This window comes from Staurois parvus, unplaced genomic scaffold (assembly GCF_062004578.1).
Source record: "Staurois parvus isolate SC_StPar_1 unplaced genomic scaffold, SC_StPar_1.0 ptg002489l, whole genome shotgun sequence".
Classification (NCBI taxonomy): Eukaryota; Metazoa; Chordata; class Amphibia; order Anura; family Ranidae; genus Staurois; species Staurois parvus.
The window spans coordinates 74,141-91,858 of NW_028320285.1; the positions used below are offsets into that span (position 1 = coordinate 74,141).

General features: G+C 45.0%; 1 protein-coding gene across 1 annotated transcript; it reads right to left on the bottom strand.

Annotated features, from left to right (window-relative positions):
- Positions 1-2,471: 2,471 nt before the first annotated feature.
- Positions 2,472-17,169, bottom strand: PEA15 (proliferation and apoptosis adaptor protein 15). Its single transcript, XM_089666041.1, has 3 exons — positions 16,995-17,169; positions 7,644-7,799; positions 2,472-2,858 (listed from the first exon to the last, which is right to left on the bottom strand). Exons 1-3 carry the CDS (start codon positions 17,164-17,166, stop codon positions 2,794-2,796), a joined length of 393 nt encoding a protein of 130 aa, XP_089522167.1. The 5' UTR covers positions 17,167-17,169; the 3' UTR covers positions 2,472-2,793.
- Between the last annotated feature and the right edge of the window lie 549 nt (positions 17,170-17,718).

A 17,718-nucleotide genomic window follows, 5' to 3' on the forward strand; every position in this document is an offset into this window, starting at 1 on the left:
TGTGTAAAAAAAACAATTCAATTCATGAAAAGAGCAGGTCAGGGCCGGTCAGGCTGGTGAGGAAAGTGCTAGATGATGCCAGATGTTCTGCTGCCAGCAAATGAAGTGAATTCTATATTCCTGCAGCTTCTAGTGCACCTTGTGAGAAGCTCACAGTGTGCAGTGAATCAAGGTAAGCCATTTCAGGCCAGGGAAAGAGTCGGCCAAGACTTAAGGGAAGGCCAGAGATCAGATTTAAATCACTTTACAATTGATACATTTGTGGTTCTTGCCCAACAGAACTAGAAATTGGTCTACAAGGTTTCCTACACTAATCTCTCTTCGAGGAAAGGTCACAGTTCTCATTCGTCTACAAACTGCTGGCTTGATGGAGAAGCTGGTAAGTGGTCTCCCGTGGATTAGAGAATATTGATTGGTCTTGATCTGTTGGTAAACCTAATCCTAGGTTTCCTTTTACACCACCATCCTCCTCCGTTTCGGAATTCACTTACATTACTTTCCTCCATCTGAACACATTTGCAAGGACTTGTTCAATAGTGGTGGACATTGGACACGATTGTTGGTGGGCGGTCGGTGGACATTTGGACATGATTGTTGGTGGGTGGGTGGTGGCCATTGGACATGATTGTTGGTTGGTTGGTGGGTGGGCGGTGGACAGGATTGGTGGGTGGGTGGTCAGCGGACGTTGGACATGATTGTTGGGCGGGCGGTGGACGTTGGACACGATTGTTGGGCGGGCGGTGGACGTTGGACATAATTGTTGGTTGGCAGTCGGTGGACATTGGACACAATTGTTGGTGGTCGGTGGGCATTGGACACAATTGTTGGTGGTCGGTGGGCATTGGACACGACTGTTGGTGGACATTGGACATGATTGTTGGGCGGTCGGTGGACATTGGCCACGATTGTTGGTGGACATTGGACACAATTGTTGGTGGGTGGTCGGTGGGCATTGGACACAATTGTGGGTGGGCATTGGACACAATTGTTGGTTGGCGGTCGGTGGACATTGGACACGATTGTTGGTGGACATGATTGTTGGTGGGTGGGCGGTGGACATTGGACATGATTGTTGGAAAGTTGAGTGCCCTCCCCGCATTGAACTTTTCACCTCTGCTTACCTTCTCCTGATAAGGTGTTCCATCCCTCCCGCTGCATTCTCCACAGTGTAAATGTTTGTAGTATGGGTAGTAAGAGCTCGCCTTCAAAATCCTCAACAAGTGTAGAAAACCAGTCAACACCTCACCCCACCGGCCTGGTCCCAAAACGTTATTATTTTCCCCATTCTCCGATCAAAAAAAAAAAAAAAAAAGAAGATCGCAAGATCTATCAAAATATTGCACCTGTCATTCACACCAACGTCTGGTATGGTGCACATAACGTGAGCACTAGTGGGCATTATTACAACCTGTTTCAGCCTGAATCACTTTATCGCAAGGCAACCCGTGGCAGTGCATTGCTGTGAATGGTCCCTACTCAAAGCAACTTTTTGTCTTGTCTTTGTGTTGGTATTTCATTGACCAATATGACACAATGGGGCTGGTGGGAATGAGCACCCAATTCCCTCCCAAGTGTGACCTGTCACACAGCAAAATAACTACGTGGCAAAGCCCAGACTGAAGGTGCTATGGAGTTGGTGCCTTCAGAGCAAGAATTTTTGTCTTGACGTTGTGTTGGGAATACATTGGCCAAGGATGTCTAATGGGGCTGGTGTGAATGAGGCTCAAGTTCTCTCCCAAAAGTTGGCCAACAGGACTGGTGCCACTTGAGTATAAGAGGATGGCTCCTTTCACTGGAGGCTTGTCCTAAAGAAGAAAATACCCTAAATCCCACCACGGCACAGCACCCTTCCAAAAACATCTGGATCCAAAACCATGGGCATGCTTTGTAGTTCTGGAAGCCTCTCCCAGAGCTGTCCATCATCCAAAGGAAGCAGTTAGACCAAATCCATCAAATTGTCCATTAATGTAAGGGTCACTAAATTTGGGCTCCCAAAATATGGGCGTTTCTACTGCACTGTTCAGTGTAGAGCCAACCACCGCAGCCTCAAGCGCATGCCATACGACCTTGCCGGCAACCATCTTGCGAGCCTGAAACAAGGCGCAGCCTTTCAACTCTAGGAAGCAGCACCATATCTGCGACCCTTTGTCCACACCACTGGTTCTTAGCCGAAAAGGCGGACCTTCGCAAGATGGCTGCTGCCCTGGTTGGCCATCACACTTGATATATGTAAACATAGCACAAACTCAACATTCTGTGCTCTCTCTGTGTCCCACCACAGAGGCCTCTTGGGTGGCTCAAGGTCGGACACAACAACTAAGGGGTTGGGGGCAAAATATACAAGGGTCTCTTTTTTTTTTTTTTTTTTTTTCTTTTCCATTTGCATAGAAATCTCCAAACCACAAAAATAAAAATTAAAAAAAAAAAAAGAGAATAAAACCGTATTTAGCCACATTATCCCACAACAAAAGTAAAAAATAAGATACTTCTATTTAAAACGCACGCTTACGAAACGATCTTAGGACAAACTGCAGGTCACGGAGCACAGACAACGAGGGAGGGGTTAGGACACTTGTTAGTGGTCACTGGTGGGGGAGGGGGGCGATGATTCATCTGCGCCATGTCCCCTCTCCCCAATCTCTGCTCCTGTCGTAGGTTTGCGCAGAGCGAGAACGGGGAGACGTTAGGTGAAGAATGGGGAGGGGGGAATGGAACGAACGACAAAGACCAAACAGGATTGAGTCTCCTCCTCCTCCTTTTTTTTTTTTTTCTTCCTCGAGGGTTGGTCGTACTTCAAGCTTTCTTTGGGGGAGGGGCCAATTTGATAATCTCCTCTTCTGATGGCTGTCTTATTATATCTGCAAAGAAATTTAACATTTGAGAAGAAAAAAAAAATCAACGGTATGAAAACCACAATCCTACCTTAGAATACTTTTCCACATTAAACAAGAAGTATCTTAGCATGCTGCTAGTTCTGATCTGACCTCACACAATGCTAAAAAAAAATAATAAAAAATTTTAAAAAATTGGATTTTATTGTAGTCACAATAAAATTCTTTTCTTTGAGTTCATTGAAGGACTCCAGTCCAGTAAGGAACCTTGACCATAGGGTTATAGTGCCACCTCCAGGAGTAGGTGTAATAGAAAGGTCCACTTAGGGACAGCCCTGTGGATGGCCAAATTTCCCCTCCCCCATCTGCTCCAGGCAGCTCATTATGGTGAAACCAGTACCAGAATTCAGAATGGTGGTGTTCTTCAACGTACTCTGAGAAAATAATTTAAGGGTGAGCACAAAAAAAATCCAATTTTTAATTTTTGTTCATTGAAGGACACAGCCTGGTAGAGTAGGACAAAGTTCTGCCTAGGGACGGCCCCTGCTGGTGGCCAAACCCTCCATCTGATACAGGCATCCCAGCACAGTACCAAGCAATACCTTCTGTGGGTTTTTTTTTTCACCACCACCTTGATGGCCACTGCCATCTTGGGGTTTCCCACAGTCAAGCGTCCTTACTGGGCTGTGTCCTTCAGTGAATGAAGTAATCTTGACTGTATGGAAATCCCAAAGCAGTGGCCATCAAGGGATGGGGGGAAGAAAAAAAAAAAAAACAGTAGGTACTGCCTAGTGGCCTACTCATGGAGGTGCTATAACCCAGACTGTGTCCTTCATTGAACAAAAGAAATGAATAGACTTCTCTTTAATTTACTGAAGGACATAGCCTGGTCAGAAATCTTGACTGAAAGCAAGTCCCAAAGCGGTGACTATGGAGGGGCGGGGAAAAAAACCCAGAAGCTACTGTGTGATAATGCACTGAGTTTTCTGTAACAGATGGGGGGGGGGGGGTTGACCACCAGCAGAGACCGTCCCTAGGCCGAACTTTGTTTTATGACTAGTGCCCTACTCCTGGCAGTGGCGCTATAACCCAAGAGATCTTACCGGGCTGCATCCTTCAGTGAACGAAAGACAAATCTTATTCTCATTTTTCCATTGAAGGACAAAGTCCCTTCACTGTAGGGAATTCCCAAAGTGGTGACCATCAAAGGGGTGGGAAAAAAACAAAGTACTGCTTGGTAATGTGTCAAGTTGCCTGTGGCAGGTGAAGGGTTTGGCCACCAGCAGGGGCTGTCCCCTAGGTGGAACTTTGTTATAGGCCTAGTGTTCTACTCTTGGAGGTGGCGCTATAACCCAAGATCCTTTACTGGGAATTTCTGAGATTATATTATATCACACCACCCAAGGTGGACCAGGATCTCTGCTGGAGCTGCACTGTCTTAGCACCTTGGCCACCAGCAGGGGCTGTCCCAAGGTGGAACTTTGTTATAGGCCCAGTGTCCTACTCTTGGAGGTGGCGCTATAACCCAAGATCCTTTACTGGGAATTACTGAGATCATATTATATCACACAACCCAAGGTGGACCAGGAACTCTGCTGGAGCTGCACTGTCTTAGCACCTTGGCCACCAGCAGGGGCTGTCCCAAGGTGGAACTTTGTTATACGCCTAGTGTCCTACTCTTGGAGGTGGTGCTATAACCCAAGATCCTTTTACTGGGAATTTCTGAGATCATATTCTATCACACAACCCAAGGTGGACCAGGATCTCTGCTGGAGCTGCACTGTCTTAGCACCTTGGCATTGTTTAAATGCCAAACTAAAAACTATCACCATGGTGTGGGTGTAACCAAAATCACATCACCAAAATCCTAATTTTTTTTTTTTCTTTTGAAGATTTATTTTAATTTCCTCTATGATTTATTATCTTCATTAGGTTCTGTTGGGTAAGGTGCACATTATCACTTTGCAAAAGTGTAAAAAGGCCCTAAAATGTGAAGGGAAAACATGTTTTTCTGTTTTATCAGAGTTTAGTTCTACTTTAACTGAAGTAATGGTCCTTTTTGTTTTTTTTTGCACCCCTCACCCCCTCCACACCAGTAACGTTGTCCTGTCTGGCCTTGTCACTTCAGCACCTGGAAGCAGAAAGCGGAAGTGGCATGGCTCTCCCCCCTCCTCTGCTGCCCTTTTTGTCTTTCCTTTCTGGATTTCCATTTCAATTCCAATTCAGCCCTTTATCCTCCCGTCTGAGCCGGGGTCACAGCGCGCCTTCCCAGCCCAACTCTCCACATCCCCGGCAGTTTGTGGGAAATTAATTGATGTCAGCTGTGGTGTGTTGGATCAGGCAGCAGCCAGCTTTCCGCTGAAGTCTAAAACTTCCCATGTGAAAAGACCTTGTATTTCGATCACATTTAATAAAACTAGAAGGGAAAGTCTGTGGATGACCCACCAAATAATTGAGTTCAGGTGTTTCCAATTCTAAAGCATACAAAGTTATTTTAGACAAGTGTGGGGCCAGTTTGGTCAGGAACCTTTTCTGTCCCTGCTTGATTGCCCCTATGTAAAAAAAAGTCAGCTTCATCAAGACATAGTTTGATTAATTTGGGGTGGAGGAACTCAAGTGGTCAATACAGAGCTCAGATCTCAACCCTACTGAACACCTTTGAGCTGAATTGGAATGCTGATGTTCAGCCAGGTCTTCTCCAAACAATCCAACATGAATACTTGACCTCACAAATGTTCTTTTGGCTCAAAGGACACAAATTCCCCCAGACACACTCCAAAATTTTGAGGAAATCCTTCCCAGAAGAGTGGAGGATGTCATAGCCACAAAGGTTTTGGAAACAATGGGATGTCCAACAAACTCATATAGGTGTGATGGTTAGGTGTCCAAGATTTGTTGATCCTATAGAACAGCTATTTTCAATCAGGGTTCGATGGAACCCTAGGGTTCTTCTAGAGTTTGTTAGGGGCTCCTTGAACGGTGGGTGATTGACCTCCCATTTGATGATGCCTGCTTCATTCCAGGACCAATGCCACTTGGCAAAGTCAGTAGCATGTCACCAATGATCTTTTTAGCTGTCCGTAAGGGTGGCATTCTTTATATGTAGTCTTTAGGTAAGGGACATTTTGCCATAGCCCCATAATAAATCGGTTTGATTAAGGGTTCCCTGAGACTTGAAAATTGTTTTGTGGTTCCTCTGGGGTTAGGAGGTTGAGAAAGGCTGATATAGTATACCCCATTTTTGCTTAAAGGAGGTTTTCTCATCCTTTTACCTCATAGGAACCCTAAGTAAAATAATTTTCAGGTCTCAGGGAACCCTTGCTGAACCCTATCTAGCAGGGGTCACTGCTAATAATGCCTCTTACATTGGTGGGCAGCAGGAAGAACACAACCCTTGTGGACAGCTAACAAGATAATTGGTGTTATGCTGCTGGCTTTGCCAAGTGGCGTTGGTCTTGACGGAACTATGTAGGCACCATTAATGAGAGATCATGACGGAACAATGCAGGCACTGTCAGTGGGAGGTGATGACGGAACTATGCAGGCACCATAAATGAGAGGTCATGATGGAACTATGCAGGCACCGTCAGTGGGAGGTGATGACGGAACTATGCAGGCACCATCAATGGGAGGTGATGACGGAACTGTTCAGGCACCATCAATGGAAGGCCATGACGGAACTATGCAGGCACCATCAATGAGAGGTCATGATGGAACTATGCAGGCACCGTCAGTGGGAGGTCATGACGGAACTATGCAGGCACCGTCAATGAGAGGTCATGACGGAACTATGCAGGCACCGTCAATGAGAGGTCATGACGGAACTATGCAGGCACCGTCAATGAGAGGTCATGACGGAACTATGCAGGCACCGTCGGGGAGGTCATGACGGAACTATGCAGGCACCGTCAGTGGGAGGTCATGACGGAACTATGCAGGCACCGTCAGTGGGAGGTCATGACGGAACTATGCAGGCACCGTCACTGAGAGGTCATGGCGGAACTATGCAGGCACCGTCAATGAGAGGTCATGACGGAACTATGCAGGCACCGTCAGTGGGAGGCCATGACGGAACTATGCAGGCACCGTCAGTGGGAGGCGATGACGGAACTATGCAGGCACCGTCAGTGGGAGGCGATGACGGAACTATGCAGGCACCATCAATGGGAGGTGATGACGGAACTATTCAGGCACCATCAATGGAAGGCCATGACGGAACTATGCAGGCACCATCAATGAGAGGTCATGACGGAACTATGCAGGCACCATCAATGGGAGGCCAATCAGTCACAGCTCATGGAACACCTAACAACTTCTAGATGAACCTAAGGAATTCACGAAACCCAGGTTGCAAATGGCTGCCCTAAAGGATCAGTTAACCAAATGTTATATTTTAGTTGTAGGTGACATCCCCAACCCCCTCACTGGATTTTTATAGCCCTTTTAAGACTCCAACAGTAAAGCCATCTTAGTTCTTGGCGATGATCTGGCCCAACTTGGAATCCCAGTCTAACGGCTAAAAATATGATGTTCTCACTTCTGAGGTCTCACAGAATTCCACGCGTGGGTGCAGCTAATCACATGACATCATACTACCCAAGTGAACCAGGACCTCTGCTGCAGCTGGACTGTCCTAGAGGTTTGAATGGCAAACTGAACTAGTAGCATAAGTGGAGCCAAGCTCACATCTCCAAAATCCTAACACAGGAAATGTATCTTTTCGTAATTCAACTGGTATATTGTTAGAATGTAGGTGACGATTCCACCTTATACTTCAAAAAATTGATAGTAGTAGATGCTGCCTAGGCTCACCTTTATATTTTTTGGCACTAGGGATCCGAGTTAGTTTTGTGTCGAGCTCTTCCTCTGCTGAAATTTTCAAGACTTTAGTCCTGTAGTCGATAACCATAGTGAGGAGGTCAGGACGTCGAGAAATCTCAAAAATGTGCTCTATGTAGGCGAGGTTGTCTAGAAAACAAAAGGTGCGAGAGGTCAGGGTCAGATTGTAGCAAGTAAAGCAACATCTTATTCTGTGATGTCACAGACATTCCTACCATTGGGACACAACTCCAATAATATGAGAAGACTGGAACCCCTATAAAAGACTGACAACAGAATGTCTACCTTCCTTCCACCATTCCTCTTATCTTCCCTCCATCCATCCTTCCATCCTACCTCCATCTCTTCCCTCCCATCCTTCGTCCATCCTTTTCTAACCTCCTCCATGCCTTTTTTCATTCCTCTCATCCTCCCTCTCCATCCATCCCTACTTCCTATGATCCCTCCATCCCTTCCTTCATTCATCTCATCCTCTCTCCATCCATCTCTTCCTTCCTCCTTCCCATCCTTTTCTAACCTCCTACATGCCTTTTTTCATTCCTCTCATCCTCCCTCCATCCATCCCTACTTCCTATGATCCTTCCATACTCCCTCCATCCCTTCATTCTTTCATCTTGTCGTCTCTCTCCATCCATCCCTACTTCCTATGATATTTCCATCCTCCCTCCATTACTTCATTCATTCATCTCGTCCTCTCTCTCCATCTATTCCTTTTTTCCTTACTCCTATGCTCCTTCCATTCCTGTCTTCCATGCTCCCTCTACCTCTTCAATCCTTCCTTCCTCCCTCCATTCCTTCTTTCCTCCATCTCTTTCTACCTCCCATCCCCCACCATCCCTCCCTTCTATCTTTCTCCACCTACTTCTTCCTTTGTCCCATCCTCCCTCCATCCCTTTCATTCTTTCCCCCCATCTTCCCTGTACACTTTTCATCCTTCCTCCACTCCTTTCTTCCTTCCATATTCTCTCCATCCCCTGCTCCCATTCTCCCTACATTTCTTCCTTCCATGCTCCATCCCTTCCTTCCTCCTATTCCTTCCATCCTTACTCCCATCCACCCTTTATCCCTTCCTTCCTCCTTTCTCTTCGATTTTCCTTCCTTCCTTGGACAGCAGGGCTTTCTCAGATGGTCAGTGCCAGGTGACAGTGATCACCGCCATCCAAGAGAAGAGGTGTTACTTCCTGTTCTTCAATCACTGGAACAGGCCTCCGTTGTTTGGCAGGAAAAGGTTAAAGGCACTTCACTGTAATGTCAGTACATTGCAGGAACAGACCCGATGTCCGTGTGACATACAATACAAAGCTCTGCTTGTTTCAGGGTAGAATGGCCTGAGCCTCCACCCATTGTTCTCCTGCTTGAAGGAGGTCTATGGCTTCTTCCTGCCTGTCCCCCATCTCCTTCCTCCTGTCAGGTTAGAGTGACCCTTCACATGTCTCTGTGCCCACGTCTCTGTCCTCGGGGTAGAACACACTTCTATATGTGCCTGATGTATTATTTATATCACATGTGTGTCAGCTTTATTGTAACATGGCCTGACCAGCTGCAGATCCCAATATATCATCATCAGCAACACTTCTCACAGCTCCTGCTATCTGTCCTGATGGAAGTATCCATACATCCATCCCATCCATGTCATCCATCCCATCCATGTCACCCACCCAATCCATGTCATCCACCCCATCCATGTCATCCATCCCATCCATGTCATCCACATCATCCACCTCATCCATCTCATCCACATCACCCATCCCATCCACATCATCCACCTCATCCACATCACCCACCCCATCCATCCCATCCATGTCATCCATCCCATCCATGTCATCCACCCCATCCATGTCATCCATCCCATCCATGTCATCCACCCAATCCATCTCATCCACCCCATCCACATCATCCATCTCATCCACCCCATCCAAGAAATAACATGAGATACATAAACCATCCACTTCATCCATTCTAGAAATAACTCTCCTCTCCATCTCTATCTCTCTCCCTCTCCTCTCTTTACCTGTTCTCGGCCCCACTCCTTTCTCCTCTTACTTTCCCCGCACTCCACTCTTACCCACTCCCCTCTCTTCTCTGTCCCCATCTGTTTTCCTCCCCACTTCCCTCTCTTCTCTCCCCTCACTCTCCCTATCTGTTCTCACCCTCCCCTCCTCTCTTTTCTCTCTCACCCTCCTCTCTTTTCTCTCTCACCGTCCCCTCCTCTCTTTTCTCTCTCACCGTCCCCTCCTCTCTTTTCTTTCTCACCCTCTCCTCCTCTTTTCTCTCCCACCCCTCTCCTCTTTTCTTTACCTCTCTTTTCTCTCTCACCCCCTCCTCTCTTTTTTTCTCTCACCCCCTCCTCTCTTTTTTTCTCTCACCCCCTCCTCTCTTTTTTTCTCTCACCCTCTCCTCTCTTTTCTCTCCCACTCCTCTCCTCTTTACCTCTTTTTTTCTCTCTCACCCTCTCCTCCTCTCTTTTCTATCCCCCCCTCTCTTTTCTCTCACACCCTCTCTTTTCTCTCCCCCTCTCCTCTCTCTCCCCCCTTTTCTTTACCTCTTTTCTCTTCCCCCTCCCTTTTCACTCTCTCTCCCCCCCCCCTCTCTCTTTTTTTTTTACCTCTTTTCTCACCCTCCCCCCTCTTTTCTCTCACCCTCCCCCCTCTTTTCTCTCACCCTCTTTCCCTCTCCCCCCTCTCCTCTTTCCCTCTCCCCCCTCACCTCTCTCCCCCCTCTCTCTCCCCCCTCTCTCTCCCCCCTCTCTCTCCCCCCTCTCTCTCCCCCCTCTCTCTCCCCCCTCTCTCTCCCCCCTCTCCTCTTTTCTCTCCTATTCTCGCCCCCCCCCCCATACAGGTATGTAGCCCACCATCCTCATTGGCATGTGGCGCAGGCAGTCGGTCTCCCGTGTATGGCTCTCAAACACAAGGATCAAAAACACAAATTGCCTGAAGTAAGAGAAGCAAAGCCGGCGTTGCCAGGGAGCCCAGCTGACAAGGACTAGACTTAGAGAAGGAAAGGTCACCCTCTTCCAGCACTCCGCCACAGACACAAATGTCACTTTAATTATCCTGCGCCGGGAACAATCCCCTGTGCAAACAAGAGCGGTGACAGTGTGCGCGTGTCCGTACGTGTGCGCCAACTCATTGCGGGTTCAGCCCCGCCGAAAGGTGTGGGGGGGGGGGCGGGGGAGTATTCCAAAACTGGACATACTCACCTACATTCATGAAGCCACAATAACATATCTCCCGGCCAAAAATCTATTCGTGACCGAAAAGGTGCGCCAAATGTTATACATCCTATATCCTTACAGAGTATATATCGGATCCGAATCGTGTACATCCTAGAGATTCATAATGTATGTCCTATATACATCCTATATACTATACATCTATATACTTGTAATGTACATCCTGTATACTATACATCTATATACCTGTAATGTACATCCTCTATACTATACATCTATATACTTGTAATGTACATCCTGTATACTATACATCTATATACCTGTAATGTACATCCTCTATACTATACATCTATATACTTGTAATGTACATCCTCTATACTATACATCTATATACCTGTAATGTACGTCCTGTATACTATACATCTATATACCTGTAATGTACGTCCTGTATACTATACATTTATATACTTGTAATGTACATCCTATATACTATACATCTATATACTTGTAATGTACATCCTCTATACTATACATCTATATACCTGTAATGTACGTCCTGTATACTATACATCTATATACCTGTAATGTACGTCCTGTATACTATACATTTATATACTTGTAATGTACATCCTATATACTATACATCTATATACTTGTAATGTACATCCTGTATACTATACATCTATATACTTGTAATGTACATCCTGTATACTATACATCTATATACTTGTAATGTACATCCTGTATACTATACATCTATATACCTGTAATGTACATCCTGTATACTATACATCTATATACTTGTAATGTACATCCTGTATACTATACATCTATATACCTGTAATGTACATCCTGTATACTATACATCTATATACCTGTAATGTACATCCTGTATACTATACATCTATATACATCCTGTATACTATACATCTATATACCTGTAATGTACATCCTCTATACTATACATCTATATACTTGTACTGTACATCCTATATACTATACATCTATATCCCTGTAATGTACATCCTATATACTTGTAATGTACATCCTATATACTATACATCTATATACCTGTAATGTACATCCTCTATACTATACATCTATATACCTGTAATGTACGTCCTGTATACTATACATCTATATACCTGTAATGTACATCCTGTATACTATACATCTATATACCTGTAATGTACATCATGTATACTATACATCTATATACCTGTAATGTACGTCCTGTATACTATACATCTATATACCTGTAATGTACATCCTGTATACTATACATCTATATACCTGTAATGTACATCCTATATACTTGTAATGTACATCCTGTATACTATACATCTATATACTTGTAATGTACGTCCTGTATACTATACATCTATATACTTGTACTGTACATCCTATATACTATACATCTATATCCCTGTAATGTACATCCTATATACTTGTAATGTACATCCTATATACTATACATCTATATACCTGTAATGTACGTCCTGTATACTATACATCTATATACCTGTAATGTACATCCTGTATACTATACATCTATATACCTGTAATGTACATCATGTATACTATACATCTATATACCTGTAATGTACGTCCTGTATACTATACATCTATATACCTGTAATGTACATCCTGTATACTATACATCTATATACCTGTAATGTACATCCTATATACTTGTAATGTACATCCTGTATACTATACATCTATATACTTGTAATGTACGTCCTGTATACTATACATCTATATACTTGTAATGTACATCCTGTATACTATACATCTATATACCTGTAATGTACATCCTCTATACTATACATCTATATACCTGTAATGTACATCCTGTATACTATACATCTATATACTTGTAATGTACATCCTATATACTTGTAATGTACATCCTATATATGACCGCTCCAATTGCGGACAATAGGGTGATATGATTTCCAAGTCACATGGCAGATCGCACCCGATGTGAGCGGGGTGTTAATCACCGGTCACACCACTGCAATTTAAAATCACGCGATTTGTCCAGTTTCAACACAATTTAAGGTGTGATTCTTGCTACCTGTGAAGATATTGCGCTCGGTCACACTGCTGCAATCTGCGAATTGAAATCGCACCTGAAATTGCACACAAATCGCAGCAGTGTGACTGGTGACTATCAACGAATTCTTGCCATTTGCAGTGAAATTCCATTATTTTCTATGTATGTGAAATCGCAACAAAACCGCAGAAAGTCACGCAAGAACTGTTTGGAAATCGCGTTGCAGCAAATCGCACCTTAAGATGCCAACATTCACATTCATTAGATGCGATTTCAATTCACCACTAATGCCAGCAGTGTGAGCCCTCCCCCACTTTATCCAAGACGAAAAACAAAAAAGTGGGTTGGAGATACAATACATATATACAGGTGAAACTGGAAAAATGAGAATCTGCTGCATTCATTCATTTATTTCAGTGCAGCAACTTAAAAGGTGACACTAATATATGAGATAGACTCATTACATGCAAAGCAAGATAGTTCCAGCCGTGATTTGTCATCATTGTGATGATTATGGCTTACAGCTCATGAAAACCCCAAATCCACAATCTCAGAAAATGAGAATATTGTGAAAAGGTGGAATAATCTCGGCTCAAAGTGTCCCACTCTAATCAGATAATTAAGCCATAACACCTGCAAAGGGTTCCTGAGCCTTTAAATGGTCTCTCAGTCTGGTTCAGTAGGAATCACAATCATGGGAAAGACTGCTGACCTGACACCATCACTGACACCCTCCATAAGGAGGGAAAGCCTCAAAAGGGAATTGCAGAAGAAGTTGGATGTTCCCAAAGTGCTGTATCAAAGCACATTAATAGAAAGTTATGTGGAAGGGAAAAGTGTGGAAGAAAAAGGTGCACAAGCAGCAGGGATGACCGCAGCCTGGAGAGGATTGTCAGGAAAAGGCCATTCAAAAGTGTTGGGGACTTTCACAAGGAGTGGACTGAGGCTGGAGTCAGTGCATCAAGAGCCACCACACACAGACAGATCCTGGACATGGGCTTCAAATGTCGTATTCCTCTTGTCAAGCCGCTCCTGAACAACAAACAATGTCAGAAGCGTCTTACCTGGGCTAAAGAAAAACAGACCTGGTCTGGTGCTCAGTGGTCCAAAGTCCTCTTTTCTGATGAGAGCAACTTTTGCATGTCATTTGGAAACCAAGGACCCCGAGTATGGAGGAAGAATGGAGAGGCCCAAGGACCCCGAGTATGGAGGAAGAATGGAGAGGCCCAAGGACCCCGAGTGTGGAGGAAGAATGGAGAGGCCCAAGGACCCCGAGTATGGAGGAAGAATGGAGAGGCCCAAGGACCCCGAGTGTGGAGGAAGAATGGAGAGGCCCAAGGACCCCGAGTGTGGAGGAAGAATGGAGAGGCCCAAGGACCCCGAGTGTGGAGGAAGAATGGAGAGGCCCAAGGACCCCGAGTGTGGAGGAAGAATGGAGAGGCCCAAGGACCCCGAGTGTGGAAGAAGAATGGAGAGGCCCAAGGACCCCGAGTGTGGAGGAAGAATGGAGAGGCCCAAGGACCCCGAGTGTGGAGGAATAATGGAGAGGCACAAGGACCCCGAGTGTGGAGGAAGAATGGAGAGGCCCAAGGACCCCGAGTGTGGAGGAAGAATGGAGAGGCCCAAGGACCCCGAGTGTGGAGGAAGAATGGAGAGGCCCAAGGACCCCGAGTGTGGAGGAAGAATGGAGAGGCCCAAGGACCCCGAGTGTGGAAGAAGAATGGAGAGGCCCAAGGACCCCGAGTGTGGAGGAAGAATGGAGAGGCCCAAGGACCCCGAGTGTGGAGGAATAATGGAGAGGCACAAGGACCCCGAGTGTGGAGGAAGAATGGAGAGGCCCAAGGACCCAGAGTGTGGAAGAAGAATGGAGAGGCCCAAGGACCCCGAGTGTGGAGGAAGAATGGAGAGGCCCAAGGACCCCGAGTGTGGAGGAAGAATGGAGAGGCCCAAGGACCCCGAGTGTGGAGGAAGAATGGAGAGGCCCAAGGACCCCGAGTGTGGAGGAATAATGGAGAGGCACAAGGACCCCGAGTGTGGAGGAAGAATGGAGAGGCCCAAGGACCCCGAGTGTGGAGGAAGAATGGAGAGGCCCAAGGACCCCGAGTGTGGAGGAAGAATGGAGAGGCCCAAGGACCCCGAGTGTGGAGGAAGAATGGAGAGGCCCAAGGACCCCGAGTGTGGAGGAAGAATGGAGAGGCCCAAGGACCCCGAGTATGGAGGAAGAATGGAGCACTCTGACTCCACCTTTGGAATAATGTCTCACAATTTGTAGGAAAAAAAAAAAGAGAGAGTGCCAAGGTATTTGAAGACTCCTTAAACTGCACTTAAGGCATGCTAAACTGGCCTCTCAGTTGATATAAATGTCATTTTAGCATGCCTTAGACACTATAGAGCGCCCGAAGCGCCTTTGCAGCTTGATGAAGCCACACCCATTATTTGCCCTTTCAGATAAGACGCAGGGATTGTGTTTTTGCTCCAAGTCAGTAAATAAACCTCCCAGGATGACAAGGGGTTAAACGTTTTCTCAAATCAACAGGGGAGCCGCAGCGCCGGCGGTGGTCCCTCGGAACAGATCAGAAAAGTATTGGCATGGCAACAGGAATCTTTGCTCAGTGCTGACAGGCGGTGCTGCGCCGAGGCCCGAGAGGTCTGGCGGTCTGAAATTCTGAAGATGTTACGCCGCTGGACGTCTGCGCGCAGGATTTTCTGTAATTAGCCCTCGTCGGCCGCTAAACGGACCGCGTGAGAAAAACACCGCGAGTCACCGACGCCCAGTTCCATCTCCCACCATTGTAAATACATAAATACATGGCAGATAGAGGATTACAAGGTTTCCTTATGGGGCAACATGGGGCGAGAAAACTAAAAAAGACAAAATGTATCTAAATTTTTGTATTGGATGGCATGGGGGAGGGGCTAGAACCGCTGTTGGGTCTTTATTGCCGTTTGTGTGCCCAATCACCTGGTGATTGTCCTGGTGACCATCACCAAGGAAGTGAGGGGAAATCCAAAATGTTACAGTTGTCACCAGAACAGGAAGTATGGGGAAATCCAAAATGTTACAGTTGTCACCAGAACAGGAAGTGAGGGGAAATCCAAAATGTTACAGTTGTCACCAGAACAGGAAGTGAGGGGAAATCCAAAATGTTATCACCAGAACATGGAGTGAAGGGAAATCCAAAACGTTTCAGCTGTCCCCAGAACAGGAAGTGAGGGGAAATCCAAATTATTACAGCTGTCACCAGGACAGGAATTGAAGGGAAATCCAAAATGATACCGTTATCACCAAAACAGGAAGTGATGGGAAATACATTTTTTTTATTTGTCACAAGAACAGGAAGTGAGAATCAATCCAAAATGTTATTACCAGAACAGGAAGTGAGGGGAAATAAAAAATGTTACAGTTGTCCCCAGAAGAGGAAGTGAGGGGAAATCCAAAATGATAGTTATCACCAAAACAGGAAGGGAGGGGAAATACATTTTTTTTATATTTGTCACAAGAACAGGAAGTGAGAATAAATCCAAAATGTTATTACCAGAACAGGAAGTGAGGGGATATCCAAAATGTTACACCTGTCACCAGAACAGGAAGGGAAAATAAAAAATGATACAGTTGTCCCCAGATGTGAGCAAAATCTTCCAATGGGGACACCTCTTCCAGTGACAACTGTCTGAAACGGCCCTTCTTCACAAAACCTGTTTTGTGTTTTATTCGTTTCCTATTCTATCTCAAGAAAAAAAACAGTTTTGGCTTTAGGTACATTTCCCCCAGATTTAGCAGCTACTTCACAGGGGGGTGGGTGGTTCTGCTGGGAGAATCCCTCAATCACCCCGAAAACCCCAACAATACGTCTGATATGTTCATTTCCTATGATTGCCAACTCCATCTAGTGGCCATAATGCTGTATGTTCTGAAAATACCTCAATCAGGATAATGATCACTACGGCCACTAGATGGAGCTGATGGTCATAGGAAATAAATGTTTGAGAATTTTTTTTTTAATTAGATCTCAGTGTTACCTCTTTGCATCATGTGACCCAATGTGCTTTACGCGTTTTATCGCGCATTACGGGAAGGCAGCCCATGTCCTACCTTTTGCCAATTTATCGTGCTTCTCCAGGAAACTGAACCAGTCCTGGCAGGAGGCGATCTCCTCGCTTTTCTCGCTGGGGATGTCCTCTTTGCACGCCGACTTTAGCTGGTCCAGATCCTCGTTGGTGATGTTCTCGGAGAGCTCCTGCAACAGGGCGTCATACTCCTCCATGCTGGCCTGCAAACACAACGGACGCGTCACCATCAAACCGCACATGGGGGGGGGGGCAACAGTCAAGTGATAGTGGACCCGTCATATAATACATCAGAAATGATTGCGTCATCATAACCTGTTCACATTCGAGGAAAAAAAACAAAAAACGTCCTCTACATCTCCAATCATATACCTATTACTTATTTTATTTTGTTAATAATAATAATATATATATATATATATTTTGTTTTTTTATTATTATTATTTTTTAATATCTTTATTGAAAAAAAAAAAAATTAGTAATAATTTGTTTTAACAAAAATGAATATACCTGAAAAAATTCTAGCAATGTCATCACTACAGTTTTGTATTGTATTTTTTTCTAAAAAAAAATTAAAACATATGAATATCTGAAAATCCTATAAATTTCATCACATAGCATCACTAAATTGTATTAATATATTTTTACTTTTTTTTTTAGAAAAATAGAAAAAGGCTTTCTCTAAAAATAAATGAATATCTGAACATTCTAGAAATGTCATAAAATATCTTGTTGTATTAATATGTTTT

What these genes read in the sequence shown, in the direction of transcription:
- PEA15 (XM_089666041.1), bottom strand. Translation starts at nt 17,166, where the DNA reads ATGGAGGAGTATGACGCCCTGTTGCAGGAGCTCTCCGAGAACATCACC. An exon ending in GCACGATAAATTGGCAAAAG is followed by an intron (nt 7,800 to 16,994) that starts GTAGGACATGGG and finishes TTTGTTTTCTAG; the next exon opens with ACAACCTCGCCTACATAGAG. An exon ending in TAGTGCCAAAAAATATAAAG is followed by an intron (nt 2,859 to 7,643) that starts GTGAGCCTAGGC and finishes ATTTCTTTGCAG; the next exon opens with ATATAATAAGACAGCCATCA.